General features: G+C 44.4%; 1 protein-coding gene across 2 annotated transcripts in view; it reads right to left on the minus strand.

The window, feature by feature from the left end:
* COP1 (COP1 E3 ubiquitin ligase) overlaps window positions 1–22,187 on the minus strand; it is a 181,474-nt gene extending 159,287 nt beyond the window's left edge. The window contains exons 1-6 of one of the 2 annotated variants that reach the window (XM_048497500.1): window positions 21,705–22,187; window positions 14,040–14,099; window positions 12,011–12,108; window positions 6,504–6,568; window positions 2,658–2,777; window positions 1,278–1,346 (exon numbers count right to left, since the gene is read on the minus strand). In XM_048497500.1, coding sequence (XP_048353457.1) covers window positions 1,278–1,346; window positions 2,658–2,777; window positions 6,504–6,568; window positions 12,011–12,108; window positions 14,040–14,099; window positions 21,705–22,078 — 786 coding nt within the window. In that variant the 5' untranslated portion in view covers window positions 22,079–22,187. Of the gene's footprint in view, window positions 1–1,277; window positions 1,347–2,657; window positions 2,778–6,491; window positions 6,569–12,010; window positions 12,109–14,039; window positions 14,100–21,704 lie in introns of both variants that reach the window. The other variant, XM_048497499.1, reaches the window with a different exon arrangement.
* Window positions 22,188–23,543: the final 1,356 nt, after the last annotated feature.

A 23,543-nucleotide genomic window follows, 5' to 3' on the forward strand; every position in this document is an offset into this window, starting at 1 on the left:
AGAAGGGCTTCTTAAACGGGCTCAGAGAGGTACTAACGCTTGATGGTTTCAGAGAGGTTCTTTTCACTTAAAAGTTACAGAGCTCCAGATGTTACTTAGGTTTCATACACACACAGGTGTCTGTTCAGGAATGATTTTGCTTTAGATCTACTAAATTTCTTCACAGACAGACACTAATCCTTTCTGATCCACAACCCACTGAACGAACACACACACACACAGTCTATGCCCTGTGAGATTCTGGCATACAAAGCCTCCCTCTCTCACACTAATCCCAAACTGGCCTCACTGCCTCTGGATCGGGCTTTCCCAGACTGGTGTTATCCTGGGGTAGGACAGACTCTAGGTCTGGACAGTGTTTACTGTCAAGCCACTGACTGGCGCGTCACTTTGCACCAAACTCAGGGCCTTCTTTCTCTGACAAGCCTCCTCAAATTGTAGAGTGACTGGACTTCTGTCAGCTAACTTGGCTGAGACAGAATCCTTCAGCTTCAGACCTGACAGACTGCTCTCTGTCAAACTCTGGCTCCTTCTGATCTCTGTATCAGAGAGAGTGTCTCTACTGACAGGCTCTGCTCTGTCTATTTATACTGCCAGCACTCTGGCTCCACCTATCCCTGGCCATAGGCAACTGTGCCTTTGCTTGACCAATCAAATGGGGTCCTTAGTATAATGGAGCCTGCTGCCTTAACTCTGGCTGTTACTAAGGCCTTTTCATTAGGCCTTTTACACACACCAGCCCTTCAGTGTGGGGCAAGTCCGTTACATCCTGTCTCCTGTGCACTAAATTAATTCTAGCAGAACTTCACTGGCCCTGGTCAAATCTGTCACTTTGTAAAAATAGGCATAAAATCAACATTAATTCAATACACAATGTTAAAAACAACACAAACCCTAGATTCTGCAATACTTTATACATATTTTAGGATGACAATGAGTTTGTCATGCCATGAAGATGTCCAAAGTAGCTCTTGCTGCAATTTATTTCAAAAGTTTGGTGCAAAGCCAACAAATTTGCATTACTTGACAGCCTTCCTTCCCATAGGTATCAAGTTAAAGAAAAGAAACCCCCAATTCAGGTTTTTTTTAAATCCCTTCTTTCACGATTAGCATGACAGCGACTCCTTCAAATCCATGTGTTTCAAATATTCTATTGCGCAACATTCCCACCCACACACCCTGTCAAGAACACAAAAATGATGTGCCAGCCTGAATTATTAAAAATAAAGTAATGGGAAAAGGCTTCAATGATCGTAAATCAAAGCAGGTTACCATACCTCTCTTTTATTTCTTCTGGCAACCTTCAGGAATTCCATCAAAATCTGCAGCTGAGCAGCATGGGACTCCTGCAATAAGATGTGTAAAGATACAAAAGCTGGGTTATATACATGCACATGGATGCCTAACCAATGTGGAAATATTTTCTTTGAGAACATGCCTATTAAAATGCCAGCACAGTGGCCAGTTAGGGCAAATATTCATGATTACCTCTGTCAGTCCATTTAACAGGTTAAGTTTTTGATTGATACAACATTATAAAACCACAACTAACTGCTGAACAATGCCTTTCCAATGCAGTGCAGATGTTTATTTCTCTGTTAACTCTGAACAAATCAGGAGCCAGATCAGGAATGTATACTAGAGATCCTCTCTCCTTAAACCCACGACTTGATACCTACTGTAAGTCATATCATATTTCAGATTCTGTATTAAGCAAACCTTGCAGAGTAGGAAGTGTAAAATTTGCTTCAGAGAGATATACGAATTCTCAAGAGACGCTCCTGACTTGCTGACTCTGATTAACAGGAAACTAGCCCCACCTCAGCACCAGTGCAAATATCCATTCTATCATATCCCTTCTCACTTTCGAAGGACTCAATTTACAGTGTTGAGAATGATACAACCACCAAGCATGGGCAGAAACATGAAAGTGAAGGTCATATACAGAGTGGCACGATCCAGAGATGTAGGAATGGACCAATCTGCTCCATCTTTTTAATACATCTTTTGACAAACAAAGTAAGGGTTTAAAAAAAAACCACATTAGACTATAGCAGGTTTTTCCCACTCTATCTGGTTTCTTTTTACTAAGTCTGAAACAGGAGACCAGCTCTCAACCTCAAAGAATTCATTGGATAATAAGATTTTCTTGCCCAGCTAAGTCTGATTCTGCCAACTTCTATGCATCCCTCGTCTGTTAAGTACTTGGCAATCCACTCCTACCCCACCTGCCTGTTTCTGCAGTTGTAGGAAAGCAGAAAACCCAGGTTCATACAGGCCTTGGTGGGCCACCATATATGGACTGGGCCTTGCTGGATCACACATTGCTCAGCTTTACAAAATCACTGCAGATTTTGAAGATATGTACTAACTTGCCTGTCCACAAATGCCCATATCAGCCATTTCCATTACACAGATTGGAAGAATGAGGAGAAACCATGAATGTTTTAAGTATGCAAAAGCCATCCCCATATGAGCCTAAAGGTCATTAGATAGTAGGTAGCCAGGCAAGTAGCTGTTTACAAGCCTGTAATATTGTGGCTCCATGAAATAAATGTGTTAAAATATTGGACATCATAATGCTGGGCAAGAATAACGTGAATAAGTTTTGTGCTCAGGACACAGGATCTTAGGATGAAGGAGAAACAAAAACTTACAGCCTCCAGCTGTTTTTTCTTCTGGACCAGCAGCTCCAGCATTAAGTTAACGTTAGCTAAGTCGAGGTTGTCTTGATCTGTTCCAAGCAGATCTTGAAATATCTGCCACCTGTGGCCATTCTAGAAAGAAGGGGAAAGAAATCAAGCATTATTTCACAATGAAGGCTACACTGCAGTATCTGTGGATTATATCAGAACCTGCAGTCATCACTGCAATCTAATATTAGGTTACAACTGTGAGGGGAGAAGGGAGGCAAGACAAGGGTGGGCCAGGCCACTCTCTTTTCTTCCTGTACCCAATTGCCTCCTTAGAGGTGGAAGCAGGAATACAAAAGGGTGGAAGAAGTAGCAACTAAATCTTGAAGTCACTGTAGTCCAGGGGTGTCCAACTCTGGCGCTTCAGATGTTCATAGACTACAATTCCCATCAGTCCCTGCTGGCAGGGGCTGATGGGAATTATAGTCCCTGAACATTTGAAGCGCCAGAGTTGGACACCCCTGCTGTAGCCACTCACAGTCTTGTGTTATGTAGAAGCCTATCCAGAGTCATTCAAGGCAGGGTTCCACTCACTATCTTTATACCTGTCGTATGAAATTCACTCCCCATTCCCACAGTGCCTTCAGGATTAATCTCTTAACGTTTCAACTGCCTGGTTGAAAGCCATAAAAAGCCTGTACCATTTAGTGTTGCACAAGGAGGAGTTTCATCAGGTTCAGAACACCTTGGATCCCATTCCTATGCCTCACTCTGCCATCTCTTCTGCTCCCTTCCTCTACCCGTCTTCTGGAACACATATTTTTCATTTTGTTCTGACATGGCTCCTCTTGCAAGGGGACTGCCCTGGCCAAAGTGCTCTCCCATTTCCCTTGGAACAACAAATCTAGATGTGAGCATTTTATTGCTGACATCATTTCTTCAAATGTTTGTGATCACTCCATAGTATCACATCAGGTGAGCAAACTGCTGCCAGGAATCTCAGGCTTAACTTCCATAACCAAACACACCAGGTGTGCCAGTCTTCAAACAGGTTGCTTCCGCCAAGACTCAGCCAGCCTATTTATTTGGCACTCTTAAGATCAACAAGGACCACAGTACACAGCTCTGCCTTTTTGTTTTCCAAATACAACTGAAGAGTCTTTTGTAAAAGCAGAAGGCACTCTTTTAGCACCAGGAGGCAGATCATTGATTTTGGCTATTTCCTTTGCTGTCCACTCCGCCTGATCCCACCCCTCACCCACACTGCTGCAGCCTTGCAAACTGAATTTCCAACAATTGCAAAAAATCTCACAACCTTCAGGAGCAGATGGGCATACAGAGCTAAAGCAAGAAGTAGGAAGAGGGAAAGCCCTACAGTATGAGCAAAACTTTGCCCATTTTTTTGAACCTAAGAATTAAACTTGTATGCACAAAAACTAATCCAGTTCAGACAAGGAATGAAATATTTGGGCATGTCACTGGCTCTCAGTTACCTACATGCAGCAAGGAAACACGGACCTTTTCCCATGGTAGGCTAACATTAAATCATTTCCAAGCTAACAGTATATCATTTTGTATCATCCCAATAAATTTTACCACACCACTGAGAGGAAAGAGTATTCTGTTATCTATTTTTATCCTGTTTTTTTCTTCATACTGCTTAGCTTGGCACATATGTCTCTTCCACCTTCCTCAAAACAACTCTGTGAGGTAGATTAGGCTGAATACAGCTGAGCCAAATCATCCATGGCTGAGTGGAAACTTATACCCAAATCTCCTTCATCCTAAACTCACACTCCAATTGCTATGCCATAATGCCTCTAAGTCTAGTACAGTCTGATTAAGCATCATGTTAAATAGCTGCAGGGGATGACCAACTGACATAAATACCCACAGTGAAAAATAAACATTTTCATGTGTTAGAACACATACATGAACCACTGAAAAACTGTATCATGCTAAGCAGAGGCAATATGCAGATAGTTTCAGAGCTGTAGAACAGTTCAATTTGAGTCCAGCTGCACCTTACAGAATTTCAGAAGATACGCTTTTGAGAATCAGAGCTCCCTTTGCCAGACATGAGTGGGAATGGATCTCTCCAGTCTCGTATCTCAGTCAGAAGGCGGGAGGGGTGTGGTTAAAAAAAAGCTTATAAAGGATTCAAAGATACGATGCATATTGTAATCAGCTTGATTAGAGCACTTCAACCCGAGGAAAGAAAAATGAGCATGAGGCTTGTAGAAAACCAACAGTGGCCACGAGTGACATTTGGGCAGTTGATTGGCTCGTAAAACTATTAGACTTTTAATAATGTCAGATGGCCTGAAATAGTTAATTAAGTCTTACAGGCATTAGTAGAGATCCCTTGGCAAGACTAACGTTTATGTACTTAGTATATTTTCTCCCACTTTTTTCCAAGGGGCTCAAGATAGTGTACATACTCCCCCTCCTTTTCTATCCTCACACTGCCAAGTAGAGGGTGACTAGCCAGAGTTCACCCAGCAAGCTTCAGGGGGGATTTAAATCTGGGATTTCAAGAAGGCGAGTACTGAATTCTTTGGAGTGGCCATTTATATCTCAACTGAGTTTTGAGTCCAAGAATGTCATTACACTACTCATCCAGAAAGGTTTCAGATTAGTTTCTCTGTTTGTTTGTTTGTGCCAGCAGTGGTGCAGAAGTACCAGTGTTCATCTGTTATACCAAACTTTATTTCTGTGGCTGTAGTGATGTTATGAGTTGTGCAGGAAATAGGAAGAAAGCAGATAGCTTTGGCCGAAGAAAGCAGTGCTTTGACTCCCTGCCTCTGCCATAATTCTTTTAGACCTTTTAGAGAAATTGATACGTGTGTGTGTGTGTGTGGGTGGGTGGGTGGCGTGGTGGTGGTCAAGTCACATCTAACTTGTAGTGAACCGTGGTGGGGTTTCCATGGCAAGAGACATTTAGAGGCGGTTTGCCGTTACCTATCCCCCTGATATTCTTTGGAGTTCTCCCATCCAAATGCTTGTCAGGGTTGAGGCTGAGAGTATGTGATTGGCCCAAGGTCACCCAGAAAGCTTGAGGGGATACCAGTCTGGGCCTCCCAGTTCCTAATCAGACACCCACTACGCCACTTTATGAACATTCTGTTGCTGAAATAAGCGCTTGCTCATTTTGGCTAATTATTAAGCAGCACAATTGTCCAGTGAAAACTTGCGGGAGAGGGGAATCCATTCCCCTTGGCCTTGCTGTCTTCCCTCTTGTTCTCCCTAGGGAAGAGCTGATGGTCAATTCCCCGAGAAGGGATTTGGAGACAAAAGCGACTTGCGCTGTGAAGGCTGTAGCTTTGTTCTTTTCCTGCTCCAATGTCATATTCAGCCTGTGATGTCACAGAAATCCATGGACCACACAGTTGACTGCATTGAGCCCCAGAGGAAACCTTTAATTCTATGTTATTAGGCACAGGGGGAAGTTTTAATACACTAAACAACCAAAAATATTTCTTCTTCAAAGTCATGATTTTCAAACAACATCTCCTTTGTGAACACTGACACAGCAGTTACTGAAAGGGATCGAGCTAGATTTGAGTCCAGCAGCACCTTAAGGACCAACAATATTTCCAGGGTACGTTTTTTGAGGGATAAAGCTCGCTTCATCAGATCTTTTTGTCTCAGCAAAACTTATTACTGGTGATACTGGACTCAAATCTAGCTCTTCCACTGGCTGATTATGCCAGCTGCTATTCTCTGAAAGACAGGTTTCACCAACACTTTGTAAATGAAATAATAGAGATGCCTTCTCTCCCCACATATACATCCCCCATGCACTATTTTCCCCCTTTAATCACAATTTAAATGAGAGTAAAAAAGATTTGGACATACGCTGCTACTCACTGAATGGTCCAGTTTGAATCTCTTTTCCTCAAATCTTTGCTTCTGTTTAAGAATGAGTTCATTTACTAAACAGAGAGGGAGAGAGAGAACAATAATCAGCAAATATCTCTTTATTTAAAAAAGAGCACATTTCTAGTAAGCACAGTTCCAGAGCATGTCTCCAGCCTTCCAATGTTATTTCCTAGATAAGACTAAATAAGAAGTGATTTCACTATGCATTTATGGACCTTTTATTCACACAGCAATACTGAATAAAATGGTAATAAAGATGCGTGTTAGAAAAATTACCAAGACCTGAAAAATCAAGACTTCAAACTGAACAAAGAAAATGCAGAATTTGAACTGCACTGGCACACTGTTTTATATCTACATATAAGAATAAGATGATTTAACAAACTAAGCAACAACAGCATGAACCACCACTGCTATTTGTTTGTAGCCTAAATCGTTGTGGTAAAGAGCACACAGAATTGTACCCAAGCAAGACTTTCTAACAACCCAAATCCCAATATTCATTCACATATTGAAGTGGTTTGGCACCCTTCCTCAAACAAGTCAGTACCTGTGACCTTTGTACCCAGACAAAGAGATCCCAAGGATCCAGACATGTTAACTAATACATTTGTCAGAAACAAAGGCAGAAAATCAGAATACATGGTGTTAAGGTCCCAAATATGAATTGCGATGACTCAAGGCAGAGGGTTTAATGTAAAATGTGTCTGATATACGATTGATGTTATCCATGCACCCTACTGACTAGAAGCTAATACACATTACATTTAGGCATTATAAATGTGGTGTGAAGTGCTACATTGAGTTTTCAGATGAAAACATTTTGCCACAAAAAGGAGGGGCACAAAGGGTTCAAACCATTTTCTGAAAACCCTACAAAACTCGCTTTCCTGTGTGACCTCACTGCCCCAATCTGCTGCACTTCCTGTACCATTCCTGTTTATAAATAGAATACTTAGTGACAGCACCGCCATTATGAAGCCAAGTACATGTATTTGGTAATGTCACTAAGGGCGAAGTTAATTTAGAGAGAGACCCCACAATGAATCATTATTAACAGGGGGGTTGTCACATAGTCAATTTAATTAAATGATGACTTCACAATTGCAGAAGGAAGCTGATTTGGAGGAAAAACATGACCATTAACAGTAGTTGAAGACATCTGTTTTTAAGTATTACCACTGCCACAAACCAGGTATAGACTTTTTTGTCCATGGGGAAACAAGAGTGGTCATGGTCACAAGCAGATCGGATAAAGTTATTAAACCCATAGGACAGTTTTCATAGGGAAAAAAGGTTTGCACATTTTCTTCCACTCTTTTTTTCAGGGTACAGGAGGATCTGCAGGCAAGCTTCAGGCTATCTATATTGAATGAGACTATCTTCAAGTAGTTCCACACAACTCAAATGCAGGACTTGCAAAATACAGGAAGCAGGTAAGATAACAGGATATGCTGAAGAGTTCCAAGGGTCTGCAACCTGCGGCTCTCCAGATGTTCATGCTGGCAGGGGCTGATGGGATTTGTAGTCCATGAACATCTGGAGAGCTGCAGGTGGCAGACCCCTGTACTAGACTGCCTAAAGATATTCCAGCTGCCTGAAGTCCACACACAGTTTGGGGAAGTCTGACCTGCAGCATAGCCAACATTCAGTTACTGGGAGGCCAGCTAAACAGTACACTTTCCAGATTAATCTGTTTCAGTCAATCAAATCTTTATTACAGTCATAGACCAGCATAAGATAAATGGAATAAAGGATAGTATACAAAGGATAAAACGTATTTTAAAAGTATAAATACTAAAAGGGGTAAAAACTGAAAGGATAGGTATAAGAAGACATTAAAATTGTTAAATTGAGGGTTATAGCTATCAGGTCACCAAACTGACTGTGTTGTACAGATCATCCTATGGCGTGCTGTTACACAGAATGTGGCCACAACAAGGAAATGCAACTGAAACAGACTGCCCTACTACTGACATGAGAGAAAACTTCAGATGCTCTCTAGGTTCTACACAGCATTCTTTCTGTAATGGTGAAGACACTTATAAGATATTACTGCTTTTAATATCATAACCGTTTCATGGTTTGTTTGTTATATGTAAATAACCATATTTGTTTTAGTGGCCTTTTTCTACTGAATTAATTATCACATGCCAAGTCACTTCCCAAAATGGTGACATGGTAGCCATTTGATTGGCTCTTAAGATGATCACCATCAGCCATAACACAAGAGGCTGAAAGTAACTTAAGACAATGAGCAAAAAGGGGTCCGCTGCAGCACCTTCACCCCTGCCCTTGTTTTATTTAAAAAACAATGTTGCACTTGTTGAATGAGGCTAGATCAATTTCAGCATGGTGTAGTGGTTAAGAGCACGTGGATTCTAATCTGAAGAGTGAGGTTTGATATCCCACTCCTCTACCTGAGAGGCTTATTTGGTGAACCAGATGTGTTTCTGCACTCCTACATTCCTGCTGAGTGACCTTGGGCTAGTCACAGGTCTTCGGAACTCTCTCAGTCTCACCTACTTCACAAGGTGTGGGGAGAGGAAAGGAAAGGAGTTTGTAAGCCACCTTGAGTCTCCTTACAGGACAGAAAGGTGGGGCATAAATCCAAACTCCTCTTCTTCTGCAAATGGACTTTGGTTTGCTTGGGGACAGAGATGTCCTGTTTGACAAATCCTCTCAGTAAAGAGGCTGATGAGGCAGTATTCTCAGTCTGTGCCTGCACTCTGTCATGGACTGGGTGAAAAGTGAATAACTTTAACCTATACAAATGTCAGTAATGATATCAAGGAACTGTGGATGAAGTTCCTCAAGTGTCACGTGTGCAGGCACGCATGGGCCTGTACTCAAGACACAATGAATGTTTTATAACCTGCTTTGAAAAAAATGCTTGGGTCAGCTTAATAAACACAGAAGCTAATAACCCATAAAATCAAAGAGAAGAGAAACAATTAAGAATAAGAAAAAATAAAATATTGAAAGATGAAAACATCTCCAAATATGCACCTAGGGATTCTACATGGCTAAATCTCATGTGTACCTATAGCACGGTCTATAGATGCCGTTTGTTCAAACTTCAGTGTGTTCGTTGCAACTGCCATTTTAACTTGTTTCATGAAATATGAGAAGTGGTTTTGCAACCAAAGTCAGAAAGAACTTCTCTGAGAGATCTAATGTCTTTGGTAGGGCCTTCTGACACAGGTGACACAGAGAATAACAATGACATGAGTCTTGCCAAGCATACATAGGTTGGGATCTCAAGCCCTCGTTTCTGTAATTCTTCATCTGTCATGGAGGCAGGTCCTCCATTGTAGGACACATTCCTCTGGCAATACACACTTTTACTTCATCGAAAGACTCTGGTGTAGAGATGCAGACATACATTGCACAGCAGAGTTCCACCTCAGGGACAGAGACTAACTCTATACAAATGGAATCAAGGCACAGGATACGAGTCTTAAATGCTACATTAGATGACTAAGTCTAGGGTGAAGGTGTAAAAAGCACAAAACAAATAAAAACAGCAGTCGCAATGAACACTGTAAAGTTTGAACAAACGGCATCTATGGACCGTGCTGTAAATACATATGAGATGTAGCCATGTGGAATTCCTAGATGCACATTTGCAGATGTTTTCAACTTTCAATATTTTATTTTTTCTTATTCCTAATTGTTTATTTTTTATTTTATGGTTATTAGTCTGCAAGTGTATTCAGCGGACCTAAGCATTTTTCAAAGCAGGTTATAAACATTCAGCATTGTGTCTTCAGTGCAGGTCCATGCGTGCCTGCTCAGATGAACTCGATGAACAACAGTTACAGGTAAGTGCAATATTATTTTTAAAATAAAAACAAGAGCAGGGGGTGAAGGTGCTGCAGCTACACCCCTTTCTGCTCATTGTCTCAAGTTATTTTCAACCTCTTGTGTTATGGCTGATGGTTGATGATCTAAAGAGCCATTTAAATGGCTGCCAAGATGGATCAAAGCAAGGTTATCATACCCTAGCTCACACCTTACCTATCCCACCTTTAGATCATTTTAGAGGTGATCTAAAGTAGGAAGATGGCAGGCTGGCAAGAAGAGAGGGCATGTAAGGCATTTCAGAGGCAAGAAGCAGCACACAAGGCAGCCAACAACAAACATGTAAACATCCCATAAGACTCACTGACTAAACCAGGGGTCAGCAACCTTTACCACCCACAGCCCCGAAGATCTACCGAGCCAGAGAGGCTGCCTCCAGTTCGGCCCCTCCACTCACCTTTCCTTCCAGGTGGAGGTGCTGGGAGGTGGAGGTGCTGGGCAGGGAAACCCCCTCTGCCCAATGGAGCAGGCAGCCGCCTGCTCTGTGGGGCAGAGGGGGGATGGTGTCTGCGGCCTGCCTGGTGCCGCCGCCTTTCACGCTGCGGGAGGCAGCGGCGCTGGGCAGGGAAACCCCCTCTGCCCGCCTGCTCCATGGGGCAGAGGAGGGATGGCATCTGCGGCCTGCCCGATGTCGCCGCCTCTCACACTGAGGGAGGAAGCGGTGCTGGGCAGGGAAACCCCCTCTGCCCACCTGCTCCACGGGGCAGAGGGGGAATGGCGTCTGCGGCCTGCCTGATGCTGCCACCTCTCACGCTGTGGGAGGCAGCAGCGCTGGGCAGGGAAACCCCCTCCGCCCGACAGAGCAGGCAGCCACCTGCTCCATAGGGCAGAGGGGGATGGTGGCTGCAGGGATGGTGGGGGGGGGGATGGCGGCTGCTCTGGAGGGACACGCCCACACTACCCTCTGACCTCCATGGGTCAGAGGGCAGCATGGGCGTGTCACTCCAGCCCTCGAGAGCAGCACTGGAAGGAGAGGTGAGTGGAGGGGACGCGAAAAGCGGCGCCCTCACGCACAGAACCACCTCCGGTTCAGCCCCTCCATTCACCATTCCTTCCAGCAGTGCTCTGGAGAGCTGGAGGGACAAGCCCACGCTACCTTCCGACCTCCAGGCCACACGGAGCCGCAGTATAAGGCTGAAAGAGCCACATGCGGCTCTGGAGCTGCGGGTTGCAGACCCCTGGACTAAACGAATCATAGCTTGAAGACATTGACGCTTAGCATTATAAAGTCAGTCACTGCCTCAAATTTATCTTTATCACAACCTCTGAGCCACTATAGATTCATCAACAATACTTCCAGATTTGCAAAGAAGGTAATGTTAACATTGGGGATTTAACTGACCGAAACAATTGTCCCCTCCATTACTAAACTAAAATCAGCCTCTTTATTTCAGCAGCATTGCATTTTTCCTTGACAGTACCTAAAGGAACTCACACCTGCCATACAACACTTCCTTAGTCACCCAACTTGTCAACTCTCCCTAGAACAGTTGAATTGGCAAAAGCCTTCCAGCACAACCACCTACAAAATAAGGAACCAGACATTCAGGTGATATTAGATCTGCATGTCAAAGAAGATCACACAGAATTTTTTTTCCAAGCCTACGTTACTAATAAACATAAAAAGTTACCTAGGAAGTTGGGGTAAAGATGGTCAATGTTATCCACAACATAATTACATTTCGGACATCTGTTGTTGTCCTCCAAGCTTTGATGAATACACTTATAACTGTTAAAGAAAAAAAATCAAGCACAGCCATGAGAAACACAATGTAGAACACAGCTATTTCTGTAACTGTTTAGAAGCTAAAAGAGCCATCAGTTAAGGTACTCTTCATATTCTGTTAGTTTATTTTATTACTTTATGTAAAGGGTAGAGCAGGACTGCGAGTCAACAAAACAGACAGGTCTGTTCTGGGCCTAGAGGTTAAGGAAATGCAAATTAACACAGAAGAAAAGATTAAAGAGCAGTAGCCAACACTGATTGCTTACAGGAATACCAAAAACTATAGTTGCAGCTACTTTGTACGTGCAAGTAATGAAAGGCCAAAAAAGCTTCCTTCTTCATGAGCATTGAGGCTTTGTCAGGAAAGACACACAGGGAATAATAATCACTTTTTCAAGCCGATGTGTCTTGAAGAGGATCATAACAATATACAGCAGCAAAAGACAAAGTAGGCTTTGGCATATTCCCAGGCTGTACCTTTGATGGTTATTTATCATCGTAAAAATATTGTTGGTGATAATTAAATGTATTTTTGAAATGAACTCTTACATCAATGTCACAAAGTGGCTGCAACTAATGCAAAGACCACAAGTGTACACCTGGCTCATACAACACACAAGAACCAAAAGGCCACCTCTCTAGACTTTCAGTTAAAGGCTCAGAGATCACTCAAAGATGATAAATGAGAACTCTGGGCATTCCTGCAAAACTGCATGGGATGAAAGACACAAAGGTTCACTTTTAGAAGGACTATATTATCACCCACTGTTTCTTTATTTACCTTACTTTAACCAAAACGCTAATGTTACATCTGGAGTTGGAAAAAACAGAGTCCCTCAATAATCAGGGTTGTAAAACTGAGCTTTTTCCTTGTCTCAGAGTTCCTGTTTCTTCAGTATTTTTTTTAAGTTCCACATGTGTTTTGCTCCCTTTGGTGATCGATTCAGTATAGCAGAAGATTAAATGTAGCTTACTTCCCAGCTGATTTATGCTGCAGCTTTTTACTCTTCATAAAAACGGGTGTTATATCAAATTGTCCACTACAGGAAGTAAAACACCCATGGAATTTTTAAAAAGAACACGAAAAAAACAGGAACTTCAGGACAAAGAATACAGAAAAGTCCACTGTTTTTATTAGCATCTTCAGACAGACAACTGTTATTAGCAAGATGATCACGTCAGATGCGCAAAGATGAGCAAAACACAAATGACAGTAAGACAGTTCAAGAGGCAGCATTCATGTACGGCTACAGACATTGCAAGGGATGATGGTGAAAGAGACGCAAAACCCAAAAGAGTATCCAGTTCTAGGTTTACGATTATAAACATCTAAGACTCAATTTTGCACCACCCTCTGCAGTTAGCTGTGGAAACACCTGAAGCAGGAGCACAGTGCACAGTTGATCAGTGATGGAAATGCACGAATTCAACTTTTTTTACATTCCAGAAAATACACAGAACAGGAAGCTTGAGTCACATTTCCCCTTGCATTATGAAACATGCAAAGACCATCTCAGCACTCTTATAAGGCAGAATTGCCTGTGCAGAAAAGATGAACCTGAATGCAAAAACAAGCAAGCATGGCATTAATGCTAGAGAGGCATAAGAAAGAACATGGACTGAGCAACAGCTGCTCATATCATTTGCTAAAATTGGTATTCTCATGGAAGGAAGAAATACTAACATGCTTGCACTAAGAACCATAAGAAATTCTAGCTACAAAGCAGTCTCAGCAGCAGATTCTAGCACAAGTGTTTGGATCCATATAGGCATGTGCATCCTTGGGATTTTTAAAAGTACGTGTGTCATTCCATCCCCTTACTCAGAATCAACTCTACCTGCTGGGTCAGGCCAAGAACCCAACCTCAGCAAATGCCTCCCAACAGGAGAAAATGTATAAATAAAATTAAGACAGATTGGTCAATAAATCTTACCAGAAGCTGTGCCCACATTTTGTCATATATGCTTCTTCAATCATTTCAAAGCAGATGGGGCTGCAAAAAAAGAAAAGAAAAATTCTCTTAAATATAGTGGCTAATAAGTGCCAGCTTTATTTATGAAGGAAGGGTGAGAAGAGGGAATGAAATCAACAGCAGCTAAGAACTGTGTCAATTGCCAACTGGCCCTGCAAGGGCTTTTAATCTGTATCAATTAGAAATTATTTGTACTTTGTAAATGTCTGGTAACACTCTAGAGCCTATTTTTAAATGCCTAATAAAGGTTGTTGTGTTGCAATTAGAAACTGTGAAACTTCACCCAGTGAACAAACAATAGAATCAAAATAATCACACATGAAACAGTTTAGAATAAATTCAACAGATTAAAAGCTACAAGTTTTCCAATGCAATCTCCAAGTCAAATGGAAAAGTTACCAAAGCCTCTGCTCCTCACTTCTGGAATCTGTATTCTCATGTTAACTGTGCCACCACAACGGAATTGCCAGCTTTCTAAAAAAGGTCCTAGAATTGGAATCTATCACTGCTTCTACCTCTATGGTGGCCCCAAGCAGTCCTACTGAATGCATTGTTGAAAGCTTTCACAGCCAAATCAAGTGACTGTCACGGGTTTTCCAGGCTGTGTGGCCACGGTTTGGTAGTTTTTGTTCCTAATGTTTCTTCCACATCTATGGCCACAATCTTCAGAGGTATGTGTCCCTCTCTCTGTGGCACAGAAAGAGTTCTATGGAAAGAAAGACATCTTAAAGTGACATACCTCCAAAGATGCCAGTTACAGATGCCAGTTACACGTTAGGAGCAAAAACTACTAGACCACGGCCACACATCCTGGAAAGCTCACAGCAACCAGTCCTACTAAAGCTTGGAACCCATCACAAACAGTGCTGTGTACCTTCCTTGCCCACTTACCGTATACACTCGTGTATAAGCCGACCCGTGTATAAGCTGAGGCACCTAATTTTACCACCAAAAACTAGGAAAACTTATTGACTTGTGTATAAGCCTAGGGTGGTAACTCCAAAGCAGGTGGGGGGAGGGAAGAGCCGGGGCACCCGCTCCCCACTGGATTGCTCCCACCCCCGCCTCCTCCTGGATCCCCACAGCAGCCTTGGCTCCCCTTGGCTGCTCTGGCGTTTCCTTGCTTGCAAACGCCAGACAGAGCATTCACCTGCTTTTGGAGTTTCCTTGCTTGCAAGCAAGGAAACACCAGAGCAGGAGGGGGCAGGGAAGAGCCAGGGTGCCTGGTCCCCACCAGATCACTCCCCCCGCCGCCTCCCGGATCCCCACAGCAGCCCCAGCCCTTGGCTGCTCTGGCGTTTCCTTGGTTGCAATCTTCCTTGCTTAAGCAATCTTTGGAGTATTGCCCTTTTAAGAGAATGATAGACACCCTGCCCAAGCGTCAGTTTCCCTGGAGCCAAGCCTTCAGAGCCAGCAGGGAAAAGGAAAAGAAAAAGACGAGTGGGTGAGTGAGGGGAATGATGGGCGGCGGCGGGTGGCTCGCGTATAAGCCGAGGAGGGCTTTTTCAGCACAAAAACGCGAGTATATACGGTACTAGTTTAACAAGGCCTTTAGAGAACATATCCAACCTGTGCTGCGCCGCCTGCACTGGCTTCCAGTTGAGTTCCGAATCATTCATAAGGTATGGGTGCTTACCTTTAAGGCCTTACGCGGCCTGGGACCTTCATACCTTCGGGACCGTCTTATCCCATATGTCCCTACACGGCCTCTATGTTCGTTAGAAGCCAATTTACTGGTGGTCCCTGGCCCCTCGATGATGCGGCTGGCCTCTACTCGGGCCAGGGCTTTTACAGCCCTGGCCCCTGCCTGGTGGAACCATCGCTTCCACCACCACCAACTATCCGGGCCCTCGCGGGATCTTGGAGAGGATTCCGCCAGGGCCTGTAAGACCTGAATTGTTCCACGGCGTTTGGAGGGGCCGGGTCAGCTGATGTCTCTCCCTTTCCCCCTCCTTTTCTTTACATTCCTGGGTTCTCTGCTTCTCCTGTTTTATTTTCCAGGGTGGATCTATGAAGTTCTGTTTTTTATGATTGGATGCCAATATAATATTATTGATTGTTGTTTTAATGGGGGTTTTATTGTAACTATTGTTTTATTGTGTTGTTCACCGCCCAGAGCCCTTCGGGGGAGGGGCGGTATATAAAACCAATTATAAATAAATAAATAAATAAATAAATAAATAAATAAATAAATAAATAAATAAATAAAGGCGGCACTGACACTCCAAGGTAATCTTATCAGACCCAGATCCAGCCCTCTGTATACACAACCCGGACTTTAAAATAGCCATTCACCTGGGATGAGTAAAAACTGCCTCCAAAGAATACGTGGAATCGCCACATGAAGCCTCCCATTTTTCCACTGGCAGAAAAGGAAAAATCAAGTCTTGCAAATAACCTCCCTACAAAATCTTGACTGAGAGAGCTGTGTTCTGAACCTCCCTCATGGCTAGGCAATGCAAAGGAACCAGCTATTCTTTTCTCCTTTCCGTCCTGGTCCTTTTAGCCGGGAAGGAGAGATAGAAAAGGGAAACAAGTTCAACCAGTCCAGCCGTGTTCACCTAGCTGTGTCAACAGAAAAGGGCATGGCAGGTTACTTTTGCTTTCACCTCCTTGAAGGAGAAGAATAACCATCTTCATGAAGAAGCTATTTGCAGAGCTAATGGGACGGCAGGGGCATTGTCACTTTTGTGCGGCCCTGCCTGCTCCAACATAAAAAAACCCCACTCACCTTAAAATCCCCCATAGGGGAATACAGATACGCCACAAAAATCGTGGTTATCTCTGCCAGTGACTTTGCTGTCGCACTGAGGCAGACTGGGCTCTGGAGGCCAACTAAGGTTGGCCCCAGTCCTAGAACGCCCCCAGTCATGCCAGTGCAGCATTTTGTGCTAACGGGTCTGGGCAACTGAGGACGATTCCAGGTCAGGTGCTGTGCAGCACCCAGCCACCCTCCATTGGCCCATTGGCCCCTTGCACCCATGGAATGGGCACTCTGCTGGCGCCCAACCATCCAGCTCCAGAAGGGGATTCCCCCCCCCCGACTGGGCACAGATGTCAGTGTCTTAGTGCCCCACAGCTGAAAATATTTGTCACCACTTTTACCACTCTGTATGTACTAACAGAGCAGTATTAACATAATACTCCATTGATACCCCTTATCTTAAAAGCTATTACATGTTTCACCCTGCTCCATCACAAGAATCCCAAAGGACCACATCAGACCTGACACTGGCAGGTTCACCTTGCATAAATTTAGGGAAGGACATTTTTGGAGTAGAACAGTCATACAGGTGGAAGGGGGTTAAACTCTCCTACCTGTGACATATGTGGCTGCAATCTTTTCCCCAATGTCACTTTTCCTTCATCTGGGCTCCAATACTAGAAGGGAGACTAGCTGGAAAAAATGTTTGAAGAGGGAAAGACTACAAGAAGAATGGGTGCAGGATCCCTGTTGTATATACTGCCCTGTTGTATATACTGAACGTTTTTACTACTATCTTTTAAATTTTATTTTTGGAGCTGATTTTGTATCTAAACATTGACTGAATACTGGTTGTTGTGGACTTTCCAGGCTGTGTGGCCGTGGGCTGGTAGATCTTGTTCCTAATGTTTCGCCTGCATCTGTGGCTGGCATCTTCAGAGATGTATCACAGAGAGAACTATGTTACACACTGTATCCGGTGAGAAGGGAATGTTTAGTGGGGTATATATTGTCCATGTCCCAGAGTGGGGAACCAATCAGTAAGTGTTTGGGTGGAACTTGCTATGCAAAGGGGTGGTTGACAGCATTGTATTGTGGGTGGGGTTTTCAGTCCATTTACATTCGTATTTGCATTTGCATTCCCGGCAGCAGCAACAGTATTAGTGAATGCAAATCCTGTGTCTGGGTGGAGTTCATTGTCCATAGACCTAGCATACCTTTGGCCTTTGATTCTGGTGTTTTTAAGTACTGGTAGCCAAGTTTTGTTAATTCTCAGAAACATTAGGCAAAACATTAGGAACAAGATCTACCAGATCACGGCCACACAGCCTGGAAAGCCCACCACAACCAGTTGAGTCCGGCTGTGAAAGTCTTCGACAACGCACTGACTGAATAATTGATATAATGCCCCATGTCTTGCTTTGTTGGTACAGATATGGATTTAAAGAGGAATCTACATTGGTTCCAATAGCAGTCAGACAAACCTAGAATACAGGAAACCCTCAGTGTCAAACTAGCCCCCAGGAGAAGACCTGAGTTCTGGGGAAAGGCTTGTTCTGGAAGCCTGGGCCAGAGGCAGCAATTCCATCTACTCCAGCACTCTGTTGCATAGAATATCGATGAAAGTTTCCTGTTAATCCAAGAAATTGCCACATGCGATTAAGATGATATTCACAAAATTCTCAACTTAAGCATCTGAATTGTACTGTCACTCCTCCAAGTTCTGAAAGACACAATCACTAACGCTGGTTACTGTCACTATCATCATCATCATCCATATAAAAGACTAACAAAAAACAGGAACTAGAGTAGAATTCCCAGGAAAAGGTGATGCCAACATAGTGCTGTGGAATAAAGTTCTGTAACAGTTGGTAGAGCACTACGGAATTAGCGACGGAAAAGTGGGAGACCTGCAAGGGCTGGCAGGGGGAATCTCATTTTCCTTTCTTGAAAACCTTCTCTCTCCTCCTCATCCACAAACCAGTCTACCTTTCTCAGTCTCCCCACCTTCAGCTTTCCCGCTTTCCCTCCCCTGGCAGCCTCTATCCTCTGGCTCTGGCTAATTTGTGCAATGCAAGCCTCCATACTGGGCCCAGTAGCATAGTGGGAAACCTACAAAGACTTCCATGAGACACATCACTTTCCCTTGTATCTCCTTCCCCACACTATTTCCTCTTTGCCACTTCCTGATAGCCCCTGGAAGTTTACCTACCCACACCCCCATCTCCAGTTATATTTACCATTTGTATACTCCATTTATATCCCACCTTTCTCCACAAAGGAACTCAAAGCATCTTACAGCATTCTGTTGTTCCCCATTTTACCATCACAACAACCCTGTGAAGCACGCTAGGAGTAGAATGTGTAACTGGCCCAAAGTCATTAAGTGAGTTTCCACAACAAAGTGGGGATTCAAACCTGGGTCTCCCAGATCCCAGTGTGACTCTAACCATAGACACTGACTTTCATGGAGTAGCTGCTGTTGAACACAAGTAAGTAGCAGGGCCTGGGCGAGCCATACAAATCATGTTGTATGAAGTTACTCAGTGATTGCCCCTGGCCCTGACCCCAATAAATTCTCCCTCAAGCAACAAAATAGACATGGAAAGTGCCATATTCAGTCCCCCTGCCATTTACTGACAGAAACCAAGGCTTGAAAGTTGGCAATACCTATCAACAGCTAGTGAGGTTATTTGATTATTAAAACTGCATCAGCTTTAAAGCGTGCCTCAGGTGCTGCTTCTATTATTTGGGGGGATTTAACCACCCTTTGTTGTTGTTTAGATTTTCAGGCTTTCCTGCATATCTGGGACAGAACAGATCTTATCTTGTCAGTTCATGACTCCAATCTCTGGATTTAAGTATCCACAGTCTTTGCAGCATTGAGAATCAGCCATATTGACTGCCCACTGAAACAGATATCTCTCATATTGTACTGTGTTTATTTCCATCAGCCATACAAGTTTGCTATATCATTTTGTTTTCCTTCTAAATACAAGAAATATGTAGTTTTTGAATTACGCTTTTTTGAACATGTATACTTGTTCAAAGAAGCATGCTTTATAGCTCAAATCAGCTATATGCTCCGATCAGCTTCTATGCTCAGATCAGCAGAGAGCAGCCAAGTCCCTAGAATTGCCATGCAGATGTTTTTAAAACCAACTACGACACAGACAGCATATTTTTAACAAATATGGATGAGAAAGTTTGCATACTTCTTCAAAATATAAAATGGAGTCCAACAAGAAGTGGTCACACTCTCCAATTTGGAGATATACACCAGAGAAGTGCAAATAACTCGAACCCACCAATGCTCATGGTTATGCTTCTCCTATTTTTCTTTCTCCCCAATAGCTTTTTAATTTATTTATTTTTATTTATTATTGCATTTTTATACCGCCCTCCCCCGGAAAAAAACTAGTAGCCAAACACACGTTCATCACTTAATAACTACAGGATCCATTAAGTAGCAAGTGTGAGTGACCAATCACAGAGTTAACACCACAGAGGTATTAACTTGCACATCAAAGCCATACACAAGTTGTAATCAACTTTGGTTGGCACATGCAGCTGACAGTCATTAGGACAAGTACATGCAAACTAGCTCTCTAGGAGAATGAGCTACACAATCCCCAGTTCAGATCTTAACTCAATGTAATCACTAGTGCTGCAATCATCTGCACACTTTCTCACACTTTCCCCACTGAAAGTAACAGGATTTATTTTTGAGAGTGCATTTATCAAGTTGAGCTTAAGGGGCTCCAAAGCAACCCACAATAAGGAAGCCTCAGTTCATTCCCCCTCACCCTATTTTCAATATTAAGTACCTAGTTTCAGGTAAGAGTGTAAAGGAACCCACCAGGTGCCTTTGGGAGCTCACATGCAGGATGTGAAAGCAATGGCCTTCTGATGCTGCTGCTCCTGAGCACCTGGTCTGCTAAGGCATTTGTAATCTCCGATCAAGGAGGATCAAGATTGGTAGCCATAGATCAACTTCTCCTCCATAAATCTGTCCAAGCCCTTTTTAAAGCTATCCAGATTAGTGCCCATCACCACCTCCTGTGGCAGCATATTCCAAACACCAATCACACGTTGCGTGAAGAAGTGTTTCCTTTTATTAGTCCTAATTCTTCCCCCCAGCATTTTCAATGAATGCCCCCTGGTTCTAGTATTGTGAGAAAGAGAAAAATTTCTCCCTGTCAACATTTTCTACCTCATGCATAATTTTATAGACTTCAATCATATCCCCCCTCAGATGTCTCCTCTCCAAACTAAAGAGCCTCAAAAGCTGCAGCCTCTCCTCATAAGGAAGGTGCTCCAGTCCCTCAATCATCCTTGTTGCCCTTCTCTGCAATATCCTTTTTGACCAGACCAGAACTGAACACAGTACTCCAACAGTTCCTGTTGGCAGCAGAGAACAGAACTCGCAATAGTGGGTTTAAATTACAGACAGACATGTCCCAAATGGAGAGGGACTTTACAGCAAAAGTTGTGCAACAGCGGAATTAGCTGCTGGGAAGGGGGGATGAGCACCCCTGACTGGCAGTCTTTAAGCAGCAGCTTGACAAAGGCTTATCTGGGATGTTCCAATGATCCTGCATTGAGCAGAGAGTTGGTCTGGGGGGCTTGTACAGCCCCTTCCAACTTTAGGACTAGATGGACTCCTACTTCAAATTCGCACCACCCCGTGCAAGGGGAATGGGGGGATGGGCTAAACCTGGCAATACTTGCTGTTGCAATCACAAGAGTTATAGGAGCACCCTGCGTTGTGGAGTGTACTAAAAGATTTCTGGGAAGCGCACCGAGAGGTTGAGGATCTCTACAGCCTCCCCTCGGCGCCTTATCCATTTGCACCCCCCCCCCCCCCCCGCGCGGCCCCGGGGCCGGCCTTCCCTTCCCTCCCCTCGCCCGCCGCCACTCACCACACGAAATCGTTGCTTTTGTCCTCGTAGGAGTTGAGGAGCCCATTGCAAAGCGGCGTGAGCAACGGCCTCTTCCTGCTGCTGCCGCCGCTCCCTCCGCTGGCGCCGCTCCCCGGCCCGGCGCGACCCGTCCCCGCCAAACGCGACAGGCCGCCACTGGAAGAGCCGGAGACGGCGGCCGCCACCAGCACGGGCCGCGCGGGGACCCCCAGCCCGGCGGAGGAGGAGGAGCCCGGAGCCGCGGCGGTGGCTGAAGAGGCCGACGTGGTGACCGAGGAAGCAGCCGCGGCGGAGGAGGAGGAGGCCCCGGGAGGCCCCGTGGCGCCCGGCCCGGTCGCAGGGTGGTGCGGCGGCGGCGGGCGGCTGCCTGACATACCGAGGCCGACCTGAATCGCCTCCGTTTTTCCAGTTAGCGCATCGTTTCCCCCTAGCACGGACGCTGTCCGTCAAGCGGAACAATAAAGTTTCAACAACCACAATAAAAAAATCCTCTTCATCCGCCTCCACCACCATGGAAGAGCCTTATGCGAGGAATCTGATTGGTTCCTGACTGTCTCCCTCCGCCCCTCGAAAACAAAAGGGGCGGGGAGAAAGAGAACTCCTCCTTCTTGTTGAAGCTTTATTGACACGCACTACAGACAACGCGTGCGCCTCTATGTTTCTGTGCGCCTTACGGGGAAAAAGGTGGAAAGTCACGCGCAGGCGCCCGAGGCGCAGGGGATTGGTTGCCTGGCAACCGAGAGGGCCCAGCTATTCTCTGTTCACTCTCTCGCGTAACCGATTGGCACAAGCTTTATTATTATTATTGCAATCCAAAAGTAGAGAAGCTGCAGTCCAATTATATATTTATGTGTTTGAGGCGAGTCTAACTTTGCGTAGGCTCATTCTGCTTAGCTTTGAATACGCTTACTTGGAAGTAAGTGCATTTGGGCAAAATGGGATTTGCTATCCGATAAACATGCAATGTAGTGCTACATTCCTGTTTATGATCAACAGTGCAAACCTGTTTACTCAGAAGCGAATGTTCAGTGTTGCTTATTCACAGTCAAGTGCATAGGATCGGAGCTGCACAGTGTAATCCTATGTGGAGTTACTCCAGCCTTAACTCCATTGATTAACTCCCTGAGGGCCTTTCCCCACTTACCTTAAGCCCCGTGCTACTCTCCTCAAGTAGTGCGGGGTCCCCTGGCACTCCCCACGACGGGCAGCGACAACGCAGCCACCCCAACGCTGCCGCTGTCACGCCCCCTCAGCGCTCGTCATTCCTGGCGCTCTTGTAAACAGCGCCTTTTGATGACCGTGCAGTCGTGGGGACGCCTGGGCGTGCGCCAGAAATGAAGCGTGCTGAGAGCAGCGCGCGGCATAGGGGGAGTTGTGGTGAGTGGGGAAATGCCCTCAGATTTGTTTTTGGAAGAAAAGATAAATGGCAGTACTTGCATGTGCGCAGAAAATTTCAACAAAAACATTTAACAAAGAAATTTAATAAGACCCACCTGGAAATTACATTGCTCGCATGTCACTGACATTTATATAGAGAGTTTAAACCACTTTTCTCTGAAGCCAGACTCAGGCCCCTTCTGCACATGCAGAATAATGCACTTTCAATCCACTTTGCAGCAGGATTTTACTGTGTGGAATAGCAAAATCACTTGCAAACAATTGTGAAAGTGGATTGAAAGTGCATTATTCTGCATGTGCAGAAGGGTCCTCAGTGCCACAATGTTTCTTGACTCCTGTTTATGTCTATGGGGACTTCACTGGAGAAGTTCCAAGTACATAGTGGGCTGTGATCAGAGGTGGGATCCAGCCAGTTCTCACCGGTTACTAATTTTTTCTGAG

Source organism: Sphaerodactylus townsendi, linkage group LG05 (genome assembly GCF_021028975.2).
Source record: "Sphaerodactylus townsendi isolate TG3544 linkage group LG05, MPM_Stown_v2.3, whole genome shotgun sequence".
NCBI lineage: Eukaryota > Metazoa > Chordata > Lepidosauria > Squamata > Sphaerodactylidae > Sphaerodactylus > Sphaerodactylus townsendi.